The sequence below is a fragment of the Mytilus trossulus genome, chromosome 2, assembly GCF_036588685.1.
Source record: "Mytilus trossulus isolate FHL-02 chromosome 2, PNRI_Mtr1.1.1.hap1, whole genome shotgun sequence".
Lineage (NCBI taxonomy): Eukaryota > Metazoa > Mollusca > Bivalvia > Mytilida > Mytilidae > Mytilus > Mytilus trossulus.
The window spans coordinates 72939354-72962475 of record NC_086374.1 but is presented as its reverse complement, the minus strand read 5'-3'; the positions used below and the strand labels follow the sequence as shown (position 1 = coordinate 72962475).

The 23122-nt window shown below is 33.6% G+C and overlaps 2 protein-coding genes across 4 annotated transcripts in view; one reads left to right on the top strand and one right to left on the bottom strand.

Moving 5' to 3' along the window:
* The window catches only part of LOC134707950 (ras-specific guanine nucleotide-releasing factor RalGPS2-like), a 53446-nt gene extending 36687 nt beyond the window's left edge, over positions 1 to 16759 (bottom strand). The window contains exon 1 of one of the 3 annotated variants that reach the window (XM_063568126.1): positions 16614 to 16759. In XM_063568126.1, the coding sequence (XP_063424196.1) occupies positions 16614 to 16709 (96 nt within the window). In that variant the 5' untranslated portion in view covers positions 16710 to 16759. Of the gene's footprint in view, positions 1 to 2315; positions 2471 to 9692; positions 9832 to 16613 lie in introns of those variants that run through there. The other 2 variants (XM_063568131.1, XM_063568128.1) reach the window with 2 other exon arrangements.
* Positions 9863 to 21739, top strand: LOC134707951 (tRNA 2'-phosphotransferase 1-like). Its single transcript, XM_063568134.1, has 7 exons — positions 9863 to 10218; positions 12325 to 12488; positions 15909 to 16007; positions 17594 to 17657; positions 19089 to 19145; positions 19382 to 19489; positions 21574 to 21739. The coding sequence occupies exons 1-7, from the start codon at positions 10134 to 10136 to the stop codon at positions 21591 to 21593; spliced, it is 597 nt and encodes a 198-aa protein (XP_063424204.1). The 5' UTR covers positions 9863 to 10133; the 3' UTR covers positions 21594 to 21739.
* The last annotated feature ends 1383 nt before the right edge of the window (positions 21740 to 23122 follow it).

The window sequence follows — 23122 nt, the reverse complement described above, 5'->3', positions numbered from 1 at the left end:
ATCAGAAAATGTTGGATGATAGATCTGAAGCTTAATCTAGTACAAGTAACACTGAGTATATCAGAAAATGTTGGATGATAGATCTGAAGCTTAATCTAGTACAAGTAACACTGAGTATATCAGAAAATGTTGGATGATAGATCTGAAGCTTAATCTAGTACAAGTAACACTGAGTATATCAGAAAATGTTGGATGATAGATCTGAAGCTTAATCTAGTACAAGTAACACTGAGTATATCAGAAAATGTTGGATGATAGATCTGAAGCTTAATCTAGTACAAGTAACACTGAGTATTATCAGAAAATGTTGGATGATAGATCGGAAGCTTAATCTAGTACAAGTAACACTGAGTATATCAGAAAATGTTGGATGATAGATCGGAAGCTTAATCTAGTACAAGTAACACTGAGTATATCAGAAAATGTTGGATGATAGATCTGAAGCTTAATCTAGTACAAGTAACACTGAGTATATCAGAAAATGTTGGATGATAGATCTGAAGCTTAATCTAGTACAAGTAACACTGAGTATATCAGAAAATGTTGAATGATAGATCTGAAGCTTAATCTAGTACAAGTAACACTGAGTATATCAGAAAATGTTGGATGATAGATCTGAAGCTTAATCTAGTACAAGTAACACTGAGTATATCAGAAAATGTTGGATGATAGATCTGAAGCTTAATCTAGTACAAGTAACACTGAGTATATCAGAAAATGTTGGATGATGAACTGCTACTCAAGTACTGGTCATCATGAGGTCAATGGATTGTGAAACTTTGTTTCATTCTGACATACAGTTGCCAATATAAGCTTCTTTACAATACGCAAAAAATACCAAATCTCTTGAAAACATTATGTGCATTTATTTGAATAAATATATTAATTATTAGATTTGAATGTTGTATAAGTAGGTACTTGAATCAAGTGTAATACATATCTTTCCAATGATGAAGTTCTCTGATGTTCAGGAAATATTACATAGATATATTAGATAACATATGTTTTCACAAAATTAAAGTCTTACTCAATGATGTTACATGAACCAAATATAAAATGAATTCCCCCCACTTTGCTCAAGGTTGGTATCAACAGCTGACTGCATGTAAAGTCAGCTTAATATATCTAACCTCAAGTAGAACATAAAAAGACAAACATTTAAAATATTTACTCTAGGGAAACACCCATCAAACATGTACTACGTACACACAAACATTGATAAATGTACATGTTCTTGTATAAGTTCCATTACCAGAGTTTGACAACGTCATTAAAAACCAGTAAAATATATGGCACGTGCATAATAGTATGCTAGACCAGTATAAGGAGAAATTTGCATGATCTGAATAATGCCTTATAATCTTCAAACTTCAAATGCATTTCAGTGAACAATAAGTTAATAATAGACATTTAACCTACATGGTAAATAAGGCAGTCAAATGTTGAAGTCACCACTGTATGATGCCATCATGGTATACATTGTCACTGAATGATATTTGTTATGCTCCTGCTGCTAGTCAAGGGGGCATAAAGTGTAAGACTTGGTTGTTCAATCCATGTGTCCCTCAAATTGTTTCTGTTCTATTAGTTTAGTAAATTTGCCTCAACCAAATGTTTTAAAACTGATACACAATACTTATCACCAATTGTTCAAAACTATGGATCAATGCAAAGCCAGGATATCTCAGAAATGTGAGATGACAATGACAGAACAAACCAAGAAAAGCTCCTAGTGGAAACAAGTTTTTAAGATGAGGAAATTACATTCAGATCCCCGACCCCCCATTGAAAAAATACCCTAATGACTATTAAAGTTAGAGTGTATCCAGGTTACAGACTTGACTTCTCTCCCAGCAGATTTGAATGTACATGTACATGTATCTTGAGGAGACTTTGAAGTTTGAGTTTGGCATTTACAGGACTGGATTTTCCTAAAGGTATCCATTACAAAATTAACAAAAAAATCAACAAAAGTTGAAGACCAAATATATCTTTACAGGACATGTCCTGTGTATCATGTGCTTATTTTGAGGACTGATAATTGAAATATTATATCAGTTTTAGAACATTTTTTGTTAAATTACATGCCTAAGTACATGAAGTAATGTAAAAAGAAAATGTACAACAACTCTTTGCACTATCATATTGCAGTTGAGAAAATTTGTTCAGATATAAACAGTTTTAATATTAGGCCTGATGAAAATTTTGAAGAAAAAATAATGTTTATACATGTACATGTGTATTTAGACAATACTACATTTAATTAGTTCAAAACGGTTAATTGCTTATGATCTTCCTAACAAACAAAAACCTACCTGAGATCGTGACCGTCTGAGAGATGGAGGCATCCTATAATAACCTTGTTCTATCTTAACATCATTCTCAAATTATAAATGTCACATCTCATCAGTCTGGTCACAAATGAAAAAGATCCTAGATGTCAAATCTCATTACTTTGGCTAAAATGTATAATATCTGATGTCCAACTAATCATGAATAATGTCAGGTTATAAAATGTTACACTTTGTTATTCCTTGACATTTCATTTCGGACTAAAACATCACAAAAATCAATCTGTATCCAGCCTCAGTTCTTTAACCATGGCCATCTGTTATCATACAAAATGTCACAGTTTTTTGTTATTGTCTTTTCTTTCAAATGTGGACCGACAGTTATTATTTCAACACTAAATTTAACTCTTCGTTTCCAAACTACATGTAGGCTTTTCCACTTATTATTACAGCAATATAATTATCACAGCACATGGTTACAATGTACATCAGTAGTTCATATTTTCATAAACAGGTAGAAAATTAAATCCTCTTTTGAAGTAATGCTATTGGCAAGAATTAATAAGAACCAATGAAAATATTATTCACTTTTAAATAAATATAAATTAGAAAAGACGATACTAATCTATACCATCCACCTTACAGATAATAAAGATCAGAGAATTTATAAATTTCACATTTATAGCAGTTGGTACCACATCTAAACTCATCTAAAAACAATCAAGCTTTTAGTCTCAGCATGATTGTTCTTAAAATAGCAGAAATGTTTTTGATTATGAAGTCAACACCTTTTTCATTACGAAGTGTTACATCCAAAACAAAAACAGACACTTTCAATGTTTACTTTTTTGTACTGGATCAATATCTGATGTTTTTAATTACAAACACTGGCAAGCACAAGTCCAATAAAGCCAGCACAAAAGCTAGCAAGTTTCTTTCATCTGATGTCCCATGTGCAATGAAAATGAAATCGTAATAATGAAATACACGGAAAAAAAAGGGCTAGAAGGCATTTAACCTTAATTAACATTAAATCAATGTGTCTGTCAGACAAATTGTGAATATAACTTTATTATAAGATCCATTTCCTAAATCAGTCAACCAAGGCAATGAAATAGTATTTATTTGATAATAAAGAGCCAGCGTGAGGCAATTTCACAATGATACTTTATTGATTTCTCTATTTCTAATGTTTAACATTTTTAATTAAATTTTTCGCATTTTTTTTTCAAAAATGAACAGCAGAAACGAGTGAAAGGGGACTGACTATTATTGCTAACAGTACCTATATATCTAGCTAGTGCATTACTTATACAGGTTTTTTCAATTGTCAGCCTCATAACTAGTAGTAGTATCATAGTATACTTAAACGTAGCTATATATAGTTCAAAAGAAATTTATAAAATAATTATAGGGACTCCATTATGCTCAACATGTGTCACTAAAAGTTACATTTTAAATTTGCTATTGATCATGATCACCAGCTACTTTACTTTCAAGAAAACTGTACAGTACTAATCTAGTCTAGTTCTATTTAGAGGTCCGTTTCTTTTAAATCAGACCTACCTCAGTTCAAAGGGTCGCCTACAAAACTCCCAATGCAATGTTCCCATTTAAAGAATACAAAGGGAATCTCAAAAATCAGTTGCAAGCAAAAACTTATTTTGTGACAGAAAGTAAACATCAACAAAAACAAGAGAAAGGTTGCAGATTAATATTGCTAATAGATATAAATATTGTGGGTAGATACATGTACATGTATAACTTTCTTACCCACACTACCTAATTGAAATGGGCACATTTCCTAGTCCATCCTAGGAATAGGTATCTGTACAACTGTAAACATTTAAAAGAAGGCAAAAACTTAATAACACCATTAAACTTGATTTCTTGAATCTTGAGGCAAATTATTTAGAAATCTTATTCCAGCTTAAAAACCAGATCTAGAAGTACACTTTAATATTTATTAATATCTAGTAAACTTAACTACCAAATGAATGATAAAAACAAATAGCACAGCTTGATATGTACAAGATTTTATAAATTGTAAGATAAGATACATACATTGATTACATTTGAAAAAACAACCATAGCCAACTTACAAAAATGTACAATGTACAATACATTTAGTACATTTTTGTAAGACATTTCTAAAATAGCCAATTTCAGTTTAACATAAGGCACTGTGTGCATTGATATGTACATTTATAAACATTAGAGTTGCTGTGGTCCATCTAGAAATTGGGGCAAGGTGCCAATGGAGGGCAGCACACTTTTTATGGGTTCTCAATTATTTTGTCTATATATATGTTACTGTAGCTACATTTGTACATTTTGTACATGTACAATAGATGCCTTATCTATGATAATTTTAGACTATTTACAAGCTCTTTTTTTGTCTTATTCTTGTGATTATTCTTATCAAAATAAGACGAAAGTTAATGAAAGATAAAAACCTAGAACAACAGAAAGAACTTAAATGTTGATGCAGCTGCAAACAACACATTGTAGTATCACTACATTAACATGTACATGTACATGTATATGATGTACATATATGTACATGTATGTCTTGCTTTCACAACAAAAAGATATGATACAACTAAATGGCTACAATTGAAAGGCCTGGATGTATATATATAATATTCATAATAAATATTTGATATGCAAATGAACATGTAGAAGAAATTTCAGAAATGGTTTCATGGAAAACTAGTAGTTTTCTTGAATTTACAGATTGCTGATTTTATGTCAGTCAGATGAACAATTGCAAGTCTCTGAATAAATGTGTGAGTGACTGTCTCTCGCGTATTAGTCTGTCCTTTTGATGAATGTAGAAAGCCTGTCTAATACAGATTATAATACAATTTAAACATATATTTTGAATGCTAAGGAAGTTATTTCTCTTTGTCGCTATCTTGCAAGGTCAAATTTCACAAATTCATCAGTCAGCCCTGATTGTCAAAAAGAAAGCATGACCAGCATTTCATGTATTTTAATTGCTCTTAGCGGATTAATGACCGATGGAAATACAGCCTGTGAAATGCCTTTGTCGCCATGTTTTTTGCATTGGTAATCAGATGTACATGTAACCGCAGCTAATTTCCAGTACTGGTTTCTGAATTTTATTATAAACACTAGAACACACCCGTGATATCCCGGGTCCATGACTGAATTAAAGTATATAACTATGCGTATGCCTTATTTCAGTATTGGTATTGTCATCTGATAAAGTCATGTTGATTATAAGATGCACAGTTTTCTCTGCTTTCAAAATCTTTCTGTTTGAACCCGTCGACCTTGAACCTATCAATTATTGGTAATATTAATAATTTGGAAAACAAAAGGGCCTGGAATGGAGTATTATTTACTCAACAGTATACAGCAAAATTCTAAATACACCGTTTGGTGGTGCCCTTGTCAGATGCGGAACGAACAGATAAGGTACATGTAATAGGTAACAGGTGAATAAACTATTGGTATCGGTGTCGGATTCGATTCGGAACTTCTTAAATATTGGCAAAATTAATTACGTGGGAAACAAATGGGCCACACTATTGTACTATATTAGTTATTTTAAAGTTGAATTCTTTGATTCATCGATTTTACGTGATGACGGCTGACAAATTGGACCTCGTAATTTTAGTATTATAGATACATGTACATAACAAACCAAAGTGGGAAACAACACATGAGCCATAACCTATTAAATTTGTTTATGGATCCCTCCCTGGCAAAAATTGGCAATGGAACCTTCAGATTATAATTTGCATCTTTACTTCCATTAATTGATCTATCAAGTGCAATGAAGAGCGGACACAAACTAAGAGAAGACCGACCGTGCAAGGGCTGTATAGCCAGTCAAGGTCATTAAAAACTTCCATTTGTATGGTTCATCGGCAGACTGGTGTGGTGACAATTGCTATAAAAGTTTCCCAATATGTCTATAGATTTATGAAATGAACTATATAAAAAGAGAATTAAATTACATAGTTCCATTTAAACTGAAAATTGATGTTTCAATATGTACAATGCATAATAAAGTTATATGCTAATTAATTATAAGACTAAAATAATAACCCTTTTTTTCAGAATATGTCTATAGATTTATGAAATGAACTATATAAAAAGAGAATTAAATTACATAGTTCCATTTAAACTGAAAATTGATGTTTCAATATGTACAATGCATAATAAAGTTATATGCTAATTAATTATAAGACTAAAATAATAACCCTTTTTTTCAACAATATAAATCTATGCCCTTTTTTCAAGGTTAAGCGGTAAATACCACCCCCGGTATTTACCAGTGGTATTTACCGTCCCGGACAATACTCCCCAAGTGGTCAATACTGGCAAATACTGGTCAATTGAAATTTTCATGGTTGTTTCTACTATTAATTGAAGAAAAATCTTGATAAAAAGTCAAATATAATGTGTCAGCTTTTAAAATCAATGAATTTGATATGCTTTATTCATTCGAATCACTTATTCTTACTGATTTAAAATTGATTTTAAATATATATATATATATAAAAATTTATATTTTATTTCAGCATGTTTAAATCAAAATATTTTTATTCAAAATGTATGATTTTACAGGTAATTAAAATTAAAGGTAAATAAAACTACAGGTAAATGAAGTTACATGGGTCTTTTTACCTATCACCTGGCATTGCTAGGTGTGAAAATTTAATTACTAAAACAACAGCCACCAATAAAAGTTGACAGTACATGGGTTGAAAGTAATAAAATTGATATATGAAGACTCCCTTAAACAATAAAATATTTCCTGTCTATAAATATTTAACTGTGAGATAAAAACCTTCTTCATGCTGGAAATGAAAATTTAAAGTAGGGACAAATAGTTTTTATCCTTTAACTATAATATTATGTACACATTAATCATTGTAGATCCCTGTTTGAATTTAAAATAGAAACAAAAGCATTAAAAATGATTTGAACAATTTCTATACAAATTAATTATCAATTGTAATTATAGTTGACCAAGTAGATAGTGGTTTTTATAGTAATGACCACTAAAAATTTCAATTGACCAGTATTTGCCGGTATTTCCCAGTATTTGCCAGTATTTCCCGGTAAATACCGGTATTTACCACTGGCATGGTCAATACTAGTATGACCGCTTTTTTGCCAACCTTGCCTTTTTTCAATGACATTCACGCATAAGATTGCCCTTTTTCTAACTAGCACCCTGCCCTTTTCAAATCCTAGCTAAAACACTGTCAGTGTCTCTGTTTTGAATGCAGGTGGGGTTTGTGTTGCTCAGTCTTTAGTTTTCTATGTTGCGTTTTAAGCACTGATGTTTGCCTTTTCTATTTTATTCATCATGATCATTGTGAGGACATGTTCAAAACATAATCTTCAGCTTGAAAGATGCATATACAATATAGTTTAAACATAATTTTATTGTTCCAAACAAATGTATTAGACTATTTATAGACACAAGTTTTTCAACTTAGTTCTGTCTTCTCCATATACAATGTACAATGTATAATATTGTACATGTAGTCCAAATAGTTTTGAAGTCTAGAACGGCTAGCTATTATATTTTTTTTGCTTTAACCCTTTCAACGCTACACAAAAAAATAGAAAAATGGCTGCTGCTGCTGAATTTTTTTGGTGTTCATTCATTAGAACAGTATATTCCTTTTCAGACTGCTGTATCTTTTTTATTGTAAGAGATACAGAAAAAGTTATTGCATGAAAAATGCTCAGGAGAGTATGAACTGTAATGTTAGGCAGTTATTTCAGTAAAATTTTTATCAGGTTACCTGCATTTTCAGGTAATTAACAGGTAAAAGGTGTAATTTGTTACATTTGTGTTGAATTTTGAATAAAAACTACTTTTCGTCTTCATCTATTTTGTTTTTTTATCAGCCATATAATAAAGAAGACACCAATTGCTCGATTCCGTAGCGTATTGCACCATACACAACGTATTATGTAATCATGGCACAAATCAGTGGCTCCGTCCTCAAATTTTCAGTCAACCTCCGTTTTCCCCCCTTTTTCTACGTCTCGTAATGATCGATCAAATCATATTTCCCACACGAATTGAATGTAATAAACACATTGAGATAACAAGAAACCTTTTAACTAATCCTCGTCATCGGTTTCGCCATAGAAATGCTGAAATATTTCCATATTTACAGCTTCGTTTCCGATTTCCGCCATTTGCATTTGTCAAAATATTTGTTTTTATTTTCCTTCGATTTTCCTTCTACTGCATGATTTTACAATAAAAATTGCCGGGATTTCAAGTCCTTGCATATCCTCGATTCATACAAGGAAAAATTAGAGAGGACCCGAAAGGAAAACCGAATGGTTTAAGAGTCCTTATGAAAAATCCGTTGTCATCGCGGCATATGCCGCGAATAGCAGTGGCGGACGGCGTATGTCATCGTGGCATATGCCGTGTATAGCGTTGAAAGGGTTAACACCTTTGTTGCTTTAAGGTAAAAAAATATAATCCATAATTCATATTTGGACTCATAATCATAATTTGGGAGAAAGACTCATGTTTGTCTGTTTGTGTAACATGTGTAATGTATGTTCTTGAAGATTTTTTGTACATTTTTATGCCAGTGGTCATTCTCAGATCTGCAGTGACATCACAACATGTAATTGACCAATCAATGATAAGCATTTGTGTTATGTAAACAATGTTGAGAGGTGATGCGGATAAGAATCCTCTAGATTTTCCATGGACTTTAATACAAATTAATTTAATTGATATTTATCATTACCATTGGAATATATAGTAATTTTACTCTTTTAATATTGTAAAAGACACTATATTATATCTCCAATTAGATTTTTAACATACAATAACCTCTGGTTAAAAAAAATCGGCAATTTAAAAAATCAGTAATCACCTTCAAATACATGTAGATGAAAAATCTAGAGTTTTTCCTGTACATGTAGGCATCACCCTCTGAAAAATGTAAATGCCAAGATGTCCGTATCTGAGAATAACCATCCCTTTGTTACCAAAAAGCTAAGGTACAAGTTGATCGCCTATCAGTTTACATTGATCCTTCTTATTTTGTTAGTCAAAAAGGAAAATACATGTTGTCACTCCAAAAATGGCAAAAAGGAGGTCAAAGGGGAGTAACTCTAACTCATATTCAGTATTATAATAAAAGAAAAATATCACTATTAAAGTATTTTGACCAGAACCAATGAGGCTATTTAACTTAATAAGCATGTTGTAAATGAGATGGGGCTGCAATTCATCTACACTGGATTAAGAATTGGGGGTTGTTCCAGTAAAAATTCATTGCATATTGATATTGCAGCTTCAGTTGCAGAGCCAGGGCATAGGCATGGTGCGTGAATGTTCCAATGTAGACCAGATTAAATGAATTTACTACTTACTGTATGATATTTATTGTTTCAGAAAAAAGAATCTGCTTTAAACCTTTTATATTTTAAGAAAATCCGTGATGCTGTCTAGTCTAGCTTCTGCGAAAATGGCGAATGTGTCAACAAAGTGTGACGTCATCGAAAGATGAGTAAAATGTTTCGAGTCTCGTTTTCAGTTTTGATTAACTTTCATTTTCGTTTTGTCTGAAGTGTCATTTTCCGCAAACCACAAAGGACACTTCCGAAACCGTTTCGAAGGGCTTTATCTACATAATTTCGGTGTCTTTTCGTTTTAATAACTAGTTTTTTAAAATTTAGTTTGTGGGATATTTTAATTATAATTCGATTTTAGTGATACCAATTATTTAGAAAAACGAAAGTAGACAAGTAGACTCAGTGAGGCTAGGGAAGAAAAAAATTAATCACAAACACAATGTGATTAGACCTTACGGTATGGCTTGTAATGTGCAATTATCTAAAGCTCTGGTCAAATTGTTAAGACATGATGCTAGGACCAGAGGGTTACTCCTCACGCAGGGTAAGTTATTGTCATTTTATTTGATGAAAGCAACATTTGGTTATCTCCCTTAGTCCAGCAGGTAGCTTTTTATTATTTTTTATTTTTTTTAAATCTTTCAAGAATGTATTTCTTGTAAGAAAAAGCTACCACCTTGAATATTACTTTTGTTACCTTAGATCTGTCAGCTGATTAAAAAAAATATCCGTTCCGTGAACAGGGGTTTTACATGCCGTTTTTTCGAGTTTTTTTCACATTTTACATAAGTGAAGCTTCTTAAAACACTGCAATAAATCAATCAAAATGCAGTTTCAAAACAGATACTTATAGGGAATAAGAATTCATGATTCGGAAAAAAGCTGGTTGCCACCGGTAAGACATCGTTCTGATATTCTGAGTGGGATTTGTAACTTGCGGAAAAGCAGTCTATGCAGTAACCTTACAAGTAAATACATGTAAAAGGGGACCCGGACATCGAGTTGTCCACCCCACCCCTAAATCCGCCTCTGAAAACTAGCTTAATGAGTACCAAACGATTATTTTGCCGTGATCAGATTTGCTATGAGTTGCAATTAGTAGCTATCGATTGCTAAACGTTCTGTGGCAAACGGTCGACTCATTTATTTCAGGGCAAGATCACTGAAATTTACAATAAATCTTATAAAATTAGCAAGACCAACATGACCAAGGCTAGGGGACCAAGGATGTCCATATTTCTATATCCTAGTCATTTCTTGTAGCGGAGCATATCGAGTTTCGCGGTTGCCGATACCCTTTAGCATTTCTACTTCTCTTTGAGCATTTGCCGAGACTCGGCAGAAAGTATGAAGAGATTAATACCGGTTTAACAAATAGTCAGTTTCTTTTACGCATACAATGCAACAATTATTACAAAGTGGAAAGGGATTGATACAAGTTGCAAAACTTGTTTCCAAATCCACTTTCCGTGAATAAATATGTTGAAATTAAGTTAACAAATATTACAAGCATTTACACCTAGCACCTTCTGCGTGGATATTAATTTACAGCCACCTAGGAATAAGGGAATGAAGAACATGATTATTTGGAATTTTACAGCAAATGTGAGGGTTGGCACTGTTTGGAGAGTTTACCCTCGCACACTAACAAATATGAAGACATTGAATTTTATTGGAATATACCATGAATTTTGTGCTTTTGTTCTCTTAACCTTTAATATACCGTTACTGTTGATAGGAGATATGAACAACAACACAATTTACACATGCATGTAGCTTATTTCAAATTCAAGTGATGTCAATCTTTAAAGAAAGGTGCTTTTGATTCAATCTTAAAAATAAAAGCCTAGACGTTTACCACTTGAGGAATGGGTTATTTGCCATACCGGCGTTTGAACAGGAAAATAAGCCGAGGCGATATACCGGTATTCAAGTCAGAAACCTCTGAATATATAAGCAACCTTGTTTGTGACATCGTGTATTTAGAAAAAAATTTATTTGTGCTGAATCTGAGAGAATGGCGACACACCATGATTGGAATACAAAACACATCCAACAAACACATGTATGAGAAGATTTAAAACAATATAGATATGAATAATATGCATTTTTTTTTATTCTAGTCTCCGCGTACTTTTGTTCTAGACCACTTCCTCCGTAGCTAGATTATATAAGAATATGAAATAGGAGTGCCGATGAGACAACTCTTTATCAAAGTCGCAATTTGTAGAAATAAACCATTATAGGTCTAAATACTGGATATGTAAAACATTTTAAACAAGAAAACCAATGGTATAATCCCAATAAACACAGGCCTGACTTAAAAATGGCTGGATTTTAAAACTTTGATATTTTTTTCCCCATTTCATTAGGACAGGTGCAAACAAATGTACCAGGTATGACAGATCAGCGGTAGATCCAATAAGAAGTTTGAAGATCAATCAACAATTCTTATATACAAGGTGATAACGCGCGTTGTGCTTTTAAAATGTAACAATTAATTGTCAATTGCACCAAGGATTTTTGTATAGTTACTAACTATACAAATCCTTGATTGCACGTACTATATATATCGTTCATCATTTGCATGTATTGGATAATCGGACCTGATTCTGATTGTGTATTTTTCGTTTAATTAATTTCATTACAGAAGGATATGCAAATGTTGATGACATACTTAAACTCCCATACTTCAATAGTTTTGACGAGGATGACATAGAACGACTAGTAGATAGGGATAATAAAGGGAGGTTTGCCAAACGAGGAAACGGAGGACAACTTCAAGTCAAAGCAACACAAGGACATAGTTTGAAGGCAAGCTTGTATAAATTGGAGATTCTTTTAAGATTAAGACAGAATTTTACAATACTTTATATGGCTTCACTTGTGTACGTTATTTTTAGACGACATTTAACGAAAGGAGAAGCAGGATATATAGGACGGCTGCAGTGCAGGCGATTTGGTGCCACGATATCACAGTAGCATGGGTTCATGCCTTATATCATGTACTGTAGTACGCCGCTAGATTAAAACTGACGTGGAAAGGTAACACATGCCCACCGAAAGCTCTTTTTTTTGAGAGCCCAGGTGGTCGTGTGGTCTAGCGGGACGGCTGCAGTGCAGGCGATTTGGTGCCACGATATCACAGTAGCATGGGTTCATGCCTTATATCATGTACTGTAGTACGCCGCTAGATTAAAACTGACGTGGAAAGGTAACACATGCCCACCGAAAGCTCTTTTTTTGAGAGCCCAGGTGGTCGTGTGGTCTAGCGGGACGGCTGCAGTGCAGGCGATTTGGTGCCACGATATCACAGTAGCATATGGGTTCATGCCTTATATCATGTACTGTAGTACGCCGCTAGATTAAAACTGACGTGGAAAGGTAACACATGCCCACCGAAAGCTCTTTTTTTTGAGAGCCCAGGTGGTCGTGTGGTCTAGCGGGACGGCTGCAGTGCAGGCGATTTGGTGCCACGATATCACAGTAGCATGGGTTCGAATCCCGGCGAGGGAAGAACCAAAAATTTGCGAAAGCAAATTTACAGATCTAACATTGTTGGGTTGATGTTTAGACGAGTTGTATATACATTAAGTACACAGCCATGTATCACCATCATTGATGGCGATCCGATGGATACATCTGTTGTAGGGTTGTCACTGACTCAGACGTACTTATGAATATAATTATTTTCTGTGACTGTATCTTACATTGCTTTGTAGGATCCTTTACTATAGATAATTTAGCTGATCTGTAACAATAACATCTTCATGCCTTATATATCATGTACTGTAGTACGCCGCTAGATTAAAACTGACGTGGAAAGGTAACACATGCCCACCGAAAGCTCTTTTTTTGAGAGCCCAGGTGGTCGTGTGGTCTAGCGGGACGGCTGCAGTGCAGGCGATTTGGTGCCACGATATCACAGTAGCATGGGTTCGAATCCCGGCGAGGGAAGAACCAAAAATTTGCGAAAGCAAATTTACAGATCTAACATTGTTGGGTTGATGTTTAGACGAGTTGTATATACATTATGTACACAGCCATGTATCACCATCATTGATGGCGATCCGATGGATACATCTGTTGTAGGGTTGTCACTGACTCAGACGTACTTATGAATATAATTATTTTCTGTGACTGTATCTTACATTGCTTTGTAGGATCCTTTACTATAGATAATTTAGCTGATCTGTAACAATAACATCTTCATGCCTTATATATCATGTACTGTAGTACGCCGCTAGATTAAAACTGACGTGGAAAGGTAACACATGCCCACCGAAAGCTCTTTTTTTGAGAGCCCAGGTGGTCGTGTGGTCTAGCGGGACGGCTGCAGTGCAGGCGATTTGGTGCCACGATATCACAGTAGCATGGGTTCGAATCCCGGCGAGGGAAGAACCAAAAATTTGCGAAAGCAAATTTACAGATCTAACATTGTTGGGTTGATGTTTTGAAGAGTTGTATATATATTTCGAACACCCATCTGTATATATATACGTTATTGAGATAGCAACACCACAAAATGTTCTTCCGTTCTACAATGTGGCATGTTCGTATAAAAACATTCGTTAAAATATAATATTCTGTTTCTAAATATACTTAAAAGTGAAAGAAAAAAGAATGGTTTTATTCCATAAAACTTGGACAGAATTAAGCTTTCCCATGACCGCATTTGGAGTAAAAGCAGTGGCGGATCCAGGGGGATGGTGGTTCTAGGGATTTAAACCCCCCTTTTTTGGGCGACCGATGCTTTTCAATCGGGACATATGGTTGGAAACCCCATTTCATTCGTGGAACCCCTTTTAAGATGACTAGATCCGCCCCTGAAAATATTTAAAACATTTTTTTTTCATATGGTATCCGTGTTTCTGACAAATAAATTTGTTTTTGCTTTGATTTAAAACAAGTAAATTAAGTCTAAAGATAAAACTTATTTTAGACATCATACAATTGTAAACCTTCGTTGAATTTTGTGTCATCTTCGTGACATTTTATAAAAATTGAACAGAATCTTTTGGATGCATTTTCAAGTGAAAGCATATTTAGAAAACTTATATTTTTATATGATTCTGTTTAGTCTTTTTTTTTGATAAATGGACTTAATTGCTTAATTTCTTAGGCCTTTAACAGTTTTTGAGTTTGTCGAACCTTCATACATATTCTTGTACGGAAGCTATTAAATCATTTAGGGCATACGTTTGAATTTATTGTCTTGTTTTCCGTATTTTGCTGTTAACATTTACAGTGGGTTCAATTTTCGAAATTAATAATTTTTTCGATCATTCATGTTAGATCTCGAACAGAAGCTTCCTCGTGATCAAGAACTATAGTAACTGATGAGTACGTCTGAATGCTTCTTGTATTCCCCCCTATTTTATGACAACTGGACTGAAACAAGGACGAAGTTTTTGACATCGGTCAACATCACCATTTTACACTGACGTCAGTAAACGGAGCGAAGCAGTGACACAGGGTTCTGTCAATCTTATTGAAATACAGTTCTCTACTCTGTACAATTGCCAACGTATATTTGTTCCACTTATATATATTATGAATGAAATTCTTTTTGGTGACAGTACTCGTATGCAATCAGATAATCTTATTTTAATAAGATTTCGTGTTCAATGGAATACTGAAAAGGAGTAGGTTCATTAAGACCCCTTTTGGCCCCAAAATATAGCAATTTTACAAAATTGTTATAGTGTAAACTTTTAGTTATTTACTGGATAGAAGTATGGTTCTGCTACATAAAAATGGGCTGTTTTTGTCAATACAATATACATATATTGGGTACTCACACCCTTAAGTCATGCTAAATTACTGAAATCTTCACAATTCCAGCATTTTACTTAAATTTTAGACGGTTTCCGTGGAAAACGAAAGTGGCCGCGTTCATCCAAAATATTGAAATGGAAGTTGTATTTTATGATAGTACATAACATATATAAAGATTGAGGATGAACACGGATGCGGCCACTTTCGTTTTTGACAAAAACCATCTGAAAAGTGACATTTTTTCGCATGTTTGGTAGATTTTTCATATTTTAGCTTTAGTTTTTAATGACTGAATAAGTTAAAATCTTTCACATAAATTAATTGAATCATATGAAGTAGACACTTAAGTGTTTAAAAAGTGGTCAAAATCTTTTGTCAGATGAAACTAAAATTTGAGGCCAAAATCGGTCCTTACCGGACCTACTCCTTTGCCAAAATCTAATTTTTCTGTCGTAGCTTTCTGATCCAGAATTAGAGCCAATCATTCATTCAAGTCAAGCAAGGGTCGTTCTTCATGGAACCAGGGAACGGAATATGGACAGTATCCGAAAAACGGTGAGTATTTGGAAGTACATATTTAGCCGACTATGATACAATTGAATTGCACTAATCTTTGTTCTTCATTTGATAAAGTTATGCCAAGTGATGCGTCTGTCAGTCACGGAAAAAAAGATACCGATATGATGAAGTAATTTATGACACAAAACGTGACCAAGCGCGAACTTGGGATAATGTGAATCAACGGAACAGCGCTTTAAATGCAATTCTTCATCTTAAGTCTCGGTAGCATCTTCAACAGGGGAGGGGGGAAATATCACATCTAATTGTCGAGTAGATTGGATTCAAGTTGTAACCCAGTGGCGGATTCAAAAGGTTGGTGGTGGGTCCGTGGGTGGAAACCTTTTTTTTTTTTTTTACACTCAATGCTTTTCAAGAGGAACATATGGTAAGATCCCCTTTATATCCTAGAGTTGTGGAACCCCCCTCTTTTAAAAGTTGGTTGATCCGCCCCTGTACCCAATGATAGTGCAAAATGTCGCGTTATACTTTGTGGTGAATATGATCTTGAATTTACTTGAAGTGTCAGTGAACTTTATATACAACAAATGAGATAGTGTGAAATTAAATGTAAGATACGAATAAAATAGTAAATTCACTCACTAAAAGATGTACTGGGCTGTCCGAGGGAGTGTGGGACAGCAAGCCATCCCATGATGCACTCTTCTTTTGTGTTATTTTATTGAATAACGACCTCATCTCTTTAGGTGTGTCCTCCTCATTCTTTCGCCTGCTTATTGATTTGTTGTCGTTTGTAAATAATTTCAGGAAATGACACATATAAAGTAAAAGTGTTTTTACGTGTGTCAGATATAAGTTTTATATATCAACTAATAAACAAGTAGACAAACATGCAGATGAGTTTATTTTGGGTATATGCATTCATGGTGCACTCAAAAAGTGAACAAAAATGCAAATGTGTTATACCGGTATCATATACATATAGTACTGATTTCTATTGTTTATTTTGTATGTATTTTTGATATTTTTCTGATTTAGATCAAATATGCACCTAAAACAATTATGGTTGTAGTGGTCCAATATGTAACCCACGATATACATTGTACCTAAAAGGTATACTCGGTGGAACATACTTTTGATTTGGACAAGAAAAGTTCCTTTTCAACTCAAATTAATTTTGTTTTAAGTTTTCCGTTTGTTTTCTCTCTCCTTTCATTCACTTTTAAGTGTGTATGTGTATGGCGGTTGAAAGGCAAAATAAAAAAACCCAATTATAATGAAAGAAATACAGATTTTGAGATCATGCTTCAAACTTAGCACCAAAGCTTTGACACCGGAACCTTATGTATTCGAATCAGATTGACAGAACATCAGTCCACATTGACATATTAAATTATGACGCCTTCACTTTGAGATAAATGTGTTATTCTGAATATCAAGATAAAGTCAGCATTCCAGTAACAAATCAGTTTATATGAAATGAACAATTCATAGTTCGGAACTTTTAATTGAGGTTTGAACTTTGTTGAATTGATTTTTGATTGGTTTTTCATACAAGTTATATGTTATTCGTTAGAAGATAACATCTACCTTTAGCAATAAGTTTATAATTATATTTACAGGGTATAAGTCGCATGAACAGGGACCATATTCATTTCGCTCCCTCTGAACATGGTGCTATGAGTGGTATGTATTTTAAAACGACACATACATGTTCCATGTTCAAGAATATTGGACATTTCAAAGCGAGATAACCCAAGTTGTTTAAGAAACGTTTATAAAAACTCTGATAGTTTTAAATTTTGTTATGACACATGATATCTCGTTTGCGTATTTAAATTAAGTCTTCATAATTTTGGTTATTGACATAACCCCGGTTTTGAATGTACCTGTGTTATTCTATTGTTGCTGATTTTTTTTATCGAAATATATCATGGCCACGGTATATCAAATTCATAAACAAAATATGTCACTTTGATACATTTTTCTGTATCAAATCTCTTAAATTTCAATAGATCTTTCAATAACAATAACCACTTTTTATTTCTAAATAATGAAAGTGGGCAAAGCAGAAACTTTTACAAAATTTGTTGAACGGAGGTTTGGAGTTTACATTTCAAAATGCAGCTGACAACAGAAAACATTGGAAACATAGGGGAAATCGAATCAACCCCGGTTTTGAGTGGGATTCTTATTGTCCAGTCGTTTGTTTTCTATGTAGCGGTTTGATGACTTATTTGTCTTGTCTTCCCTTTGATATCATCCGCCTTTTCTTTTATTTTAAATGCACTTAAGGAGAAACAAAGAAAACGCTTGAAAGGATCGTGTGTCGGCATCAAGTGCTTCACCAAGCTGTTAGAGACGATGGAAAGAGAAACTGTATATTTTGTAATGTTTATGCCCACAAAATAAAATGACACAAATATGAATGTATATCAAATGTAGAAAAGTAAGAGATTAGAGGCAGAATACGTTATATGCTCATTTCCGGTCGTATTGGACTGGGATAATCATTTTGCTAGTACATTTAATGTTCATCTTCATAAGAATTAAATCGAATACACCACCTTTCCATCTCCACTTTTAGCTCACATGGCCTAAAGGGCCAAGTGGGCTTTTCACATCACTTGGCGTTTGTCGTCCGTGGTCGTTAACTTTTACAAAAATCTTCACCTCTGAAACAACTGTGTCAAATTTAACCAACCTTGGTTACACTCATCATTGGGGTATCTAGTTTAAAAAAATTGTCCAATGACCCCGCCTGTCAACCAAGATAGCCGTCACGGCTAAAATAGAACAAAGGGGTAAAATGTAGATTTTGGCTTATATCTCTGAAAACAAAGTATTTAGAACGAATCTGATATGGGTAAAATTGTTTATCAGGTCAAGATCTATCTGCCCTGAAACTAAAGCAGGAGTTTGTATAAATTTTTAATAAAAATATCAGGTGAGCGACACAGGCTCCTTGGAGCCCTTAGTCTTATACACCGTCTATTCAGGAAATGTAAGAAAGAAAATTCTTGTGTCAAGAAATGTAAGATAAAATTTTCGTAGTTCTAGAAAATACATTTGACTTACTTTGAGTTATTTATAAAAAAAAATGCTTGCCAATTTTAGGTATGCCTGCTAAGTGTGACATGGCCATTGAAATAGACATTGGGAAAGCTCTTAGAGGTATGCTTAATTTATTTGGTTTCACAATATCTGAATACAATTGATAGCCAGTCACTGAATGCCGGATAGCACAAACTCTAAATAGTCACTTACACTGTGTTTATTTTTCATAGCCTTTAGATCTTTTAGTTATGTAATTTAAAAAAAGTTCTAGAATGATTTCATTTGATCAACTTATACCCATTAAAACAATAACAATAACTGAAGTGTTACCATTGAATATAATGTTGTTTCAGATGGAATAAAATTTTACAAGTCTGAGAATGGAGTGATTCTTAGTCCTGGAGATAGAAATGGATGTATTCCAACAAAATATTTTAGTAGAGCTTATGGTCTCAAATCAAGTAAGTCATCATGGCTAGGACCAAAGCTCAATATATCATTGTTTTAAGACTTGGTAAATTGGGATGTCTAATTGACATAATACTGATTTGAAAATAACAGTATTTTGTCTAAGCAACTCATCAAAGATACCATGCAGGCCCCAGCGCCATAAAACTTTGTGTTGATATTAACGTTTATCATATATTTAGTAGTAAATACAGTAGTTTTGAATATTTGATAAATAGCCTGCTGTTTAATCCGTATCGCACAACTGTAATGCACACCCTTTATCATACCCTTTATCACACCCTTTATCACACTCCTAACCTTTATCGCACCTTTAGCACACCCCTACTGTTTGTTTTTCATTTTAACATATACTCCGTTTTAATTTATGCAAGCTTTTTAGTAGTAAATACAGTAGTTTTGAATATTTGATAAATAGCCTGCTGTTTAATCCGTATCGCACAACTTTAATGCGCACCCTTTATCATACCCTTTATCACACCCTTTATCACACTCCTAACCTTTATCGCACCTTTAGCACACCCCTACTATTTGTTTTTCATTTTTACATATACTCCGTTTTAAATTATGCAAGCTTTTTAGTAGTAAATACAGTAGTTTTGAATATTTGATAAATAGCCTGCTGTTTAATCCGTATCGCACAACTTTAATGCGCATCCTTTATCATACCCTTTATCACACCCTTTATCACACTCCTAACCTTCATCGCACCTTTAGCACACCCCTACTATTTGTTTTTCATTTTTACATATACTCCGTTTTAATTTATGCAAGCTTTTTCAGACTTCCCCCATTCCCCCTCAAAATGGGTCCTAAATGAATGGTCATTCGGGTGCGACACATGCAATTTAAATAATTACGTCATTGTTTGGAATATGACGTCACACACGTCGAGTTTTCATATTTCTGACATAAGAAATGCATCTATGAAAAAAAATATATGAAATCCCATACAATTTTTTTTTTAAATCAACAGCACACGAATAGTAAGGTAACCCATATGCTTTGGATGGGAATTCGAGCAGTTCGTTTAAAGCTTTTATAACAAGTCAGGAATCTGATGTACAGTAGTTGTCGTTTGTTTATGTAATATATACGTGTTTCTCGTTTCTCGTTTTGTTTATATAGATTAGACCGTTGGTTTTCCCGTTTGAATGGTTTTACACTAGTAATTTTGGGGCCCTTTATAGCTTGTTGTTCGGTGTGAGCCAAGGCTCCGTGTTGAAGGCCGTACTTTAACCTATAATGGTTTAATTTTTAAATTGTTATTTGGATGGAGAGTTGTCTCATTGGCACTCACACCACATCTTCTTATATCTAAAAGCAGAAATGAAGGTTACCCAGGTGCTAGGAATCAGAAAGTAGTTCATATATACTCTCCTGTTGAAATATATGATAAAGCGTATACAACATGGCAAAATCCGTTTCACATGCCGTATCACCCTCGTCCAATATCATCCCTCGGGCCTAAAGTCCCTCTGGCTGATATTGGTATCTCGGGATGATACGCCATATGATACGGATTTTGCCATGTATTATTCTCTATTAATCCTACAATCTTCAATAGCAATTCCCTAAATATTTATATTTATAGCGATATCAATGTAATTAGCTTTAATTTCATGTGAAATAGTACAGTATGTTATATATTTTATAGACTGATTTTGTTGTTGTTTTGAAGCTATCGTGTAAACGATTAAACCTCCTTTTTATATTCCAAATGTTTGTTCTACTGCTCTTTTGATTTTTCCCTGACAGTTGTTAGACTAAGATAAGGGAACAAGAAAGTACAGATCATAAATGCACCATGTAGCCATACATAAAGGAAAAACAATGAAGATAGTTCGAATAACAATTTTGGAATTTTAAGATTACCGAGTTACAACATACAAGACCATACAATTTAAAAATTGCAAAGTTGGAATGATGAAACCGTTGACTTTCCTTTAACGACAGCTTATTGAGTTTTTTTACCGTCTTTTGTATGTGAATTAAATAGAAAGTAATGGTTATAGTAATAAAATAATGTTCTCAGTCAAATAAACGTAATTTTGATATAATAACACTTTCTTTTCAGGAGATGCGATAGAGTTCTAAACAAAACTGCAGATAGCAGATATATAATTCTTCAACCTTTGACAATTTTATTTTACATTTTATACCTTAATTGTTTTAAGTTTATAATTTATTGATATGTGAATTGATATGTGATATGTTAGATTTTAATTAAATTTTATTTCTTGTTCAAATGGTTGATTAGGTGTTGGTATTTAACACCACTACAAGCACTATAGGTTATGTCGGGTGATAAGTTTTTATTGCTATAGGAAGCCGGTAGGAAATACCGACTTTTGTAAGTGAAACAGACAATCGACGTTAATTAAGGGAACATCAATTCAAAACTTCGTAAAAAGGGGGGGGGGGAGGGGTTTAATATTTTTTCCTAAAAACAATTCTAATCCCCAGTTTGATGAAGAAAAAAAATCTTGTGATCAATCAGACGAAAAAAGAAATATTTTTAATCTAGATTTCTCCAAAACCTTACAGTGTCAAAGTTGAAGAAGAAAAAATTGATTGGTAGTGTCGACATATTTTGACTCAGACAAATAATCACACCCTCCGTGAAGTTAAATGATGTCTAAGGAAAATCACCACCCAAAGTAGAAGCTGCCTTCTTAACGTCATTGTTAGTAAGAAGTAAAATCACAATAGTACTGAACTCCGAGAAAAATTCAAAAAAGAAAGTGTCTAATCTAATGGCAAAATCAAAAGCTCAAACACACCAAACGAATTGATAACAACTGTCATATTCCTGTCTTGGTCGTATGAAGAAAGTGGTGGATTAATAAAAGGCAACAGTAGTATACCGCTGTACGAAACACATAAATCGATAGAGAAAATACAAATCCGACTTAAAAACTAAAACTGAGGGAAACGCATCAAATATAAGAGAACTACGACACAACAGAAACACAACATTAAAATGTAACACACACAGAAACGAACTATAATTTCTCGATACATTGAAGACCTGTTGGTGGCCTTCTGTTGTTGTTTTTTATATGATCGGATTGTTGTCTCTTTGACACACTCCCCATTTCCATTCTCAATTTTATGATATAAAACTGGCCACTAAACCTGGTTTTAGAGCTAGATAAACCTCTCACTTTTGTGACAGTCGCATATAATTCATTGTATAGACATTGATGCGTGAACAAAACGAACAGACATAAACATAAATGTCAAAAATAGGGATACAGCAGTCAACATTGTGTTATAATCTTAATCACTATAAAAACAAACAAAGAAACACAAAATGGCACATAAACCAAGCATATCAGCCAAAAATAAAGACAAGAATACGCAAATTGACCAGAGTACAATAACACAATGTCGGGATATCATCATTATAATATCATTATTATACCCCCGCTTTAAAAAAGTGGGGGGTATACTGTTTTACCTCTGTCTGTCCGTCAGTCCGTCCGTCAGTCCGTCCCATGAAAACTTTCGTCACATTTTTCTCCGGAACTACAATACAAGGATTTCTGAAATTTGGATTCAGGGTTTATGTAAGTCAGCTATACCGTGTGATGCGTTTTCAGATTGATCACTTGACAACTTCC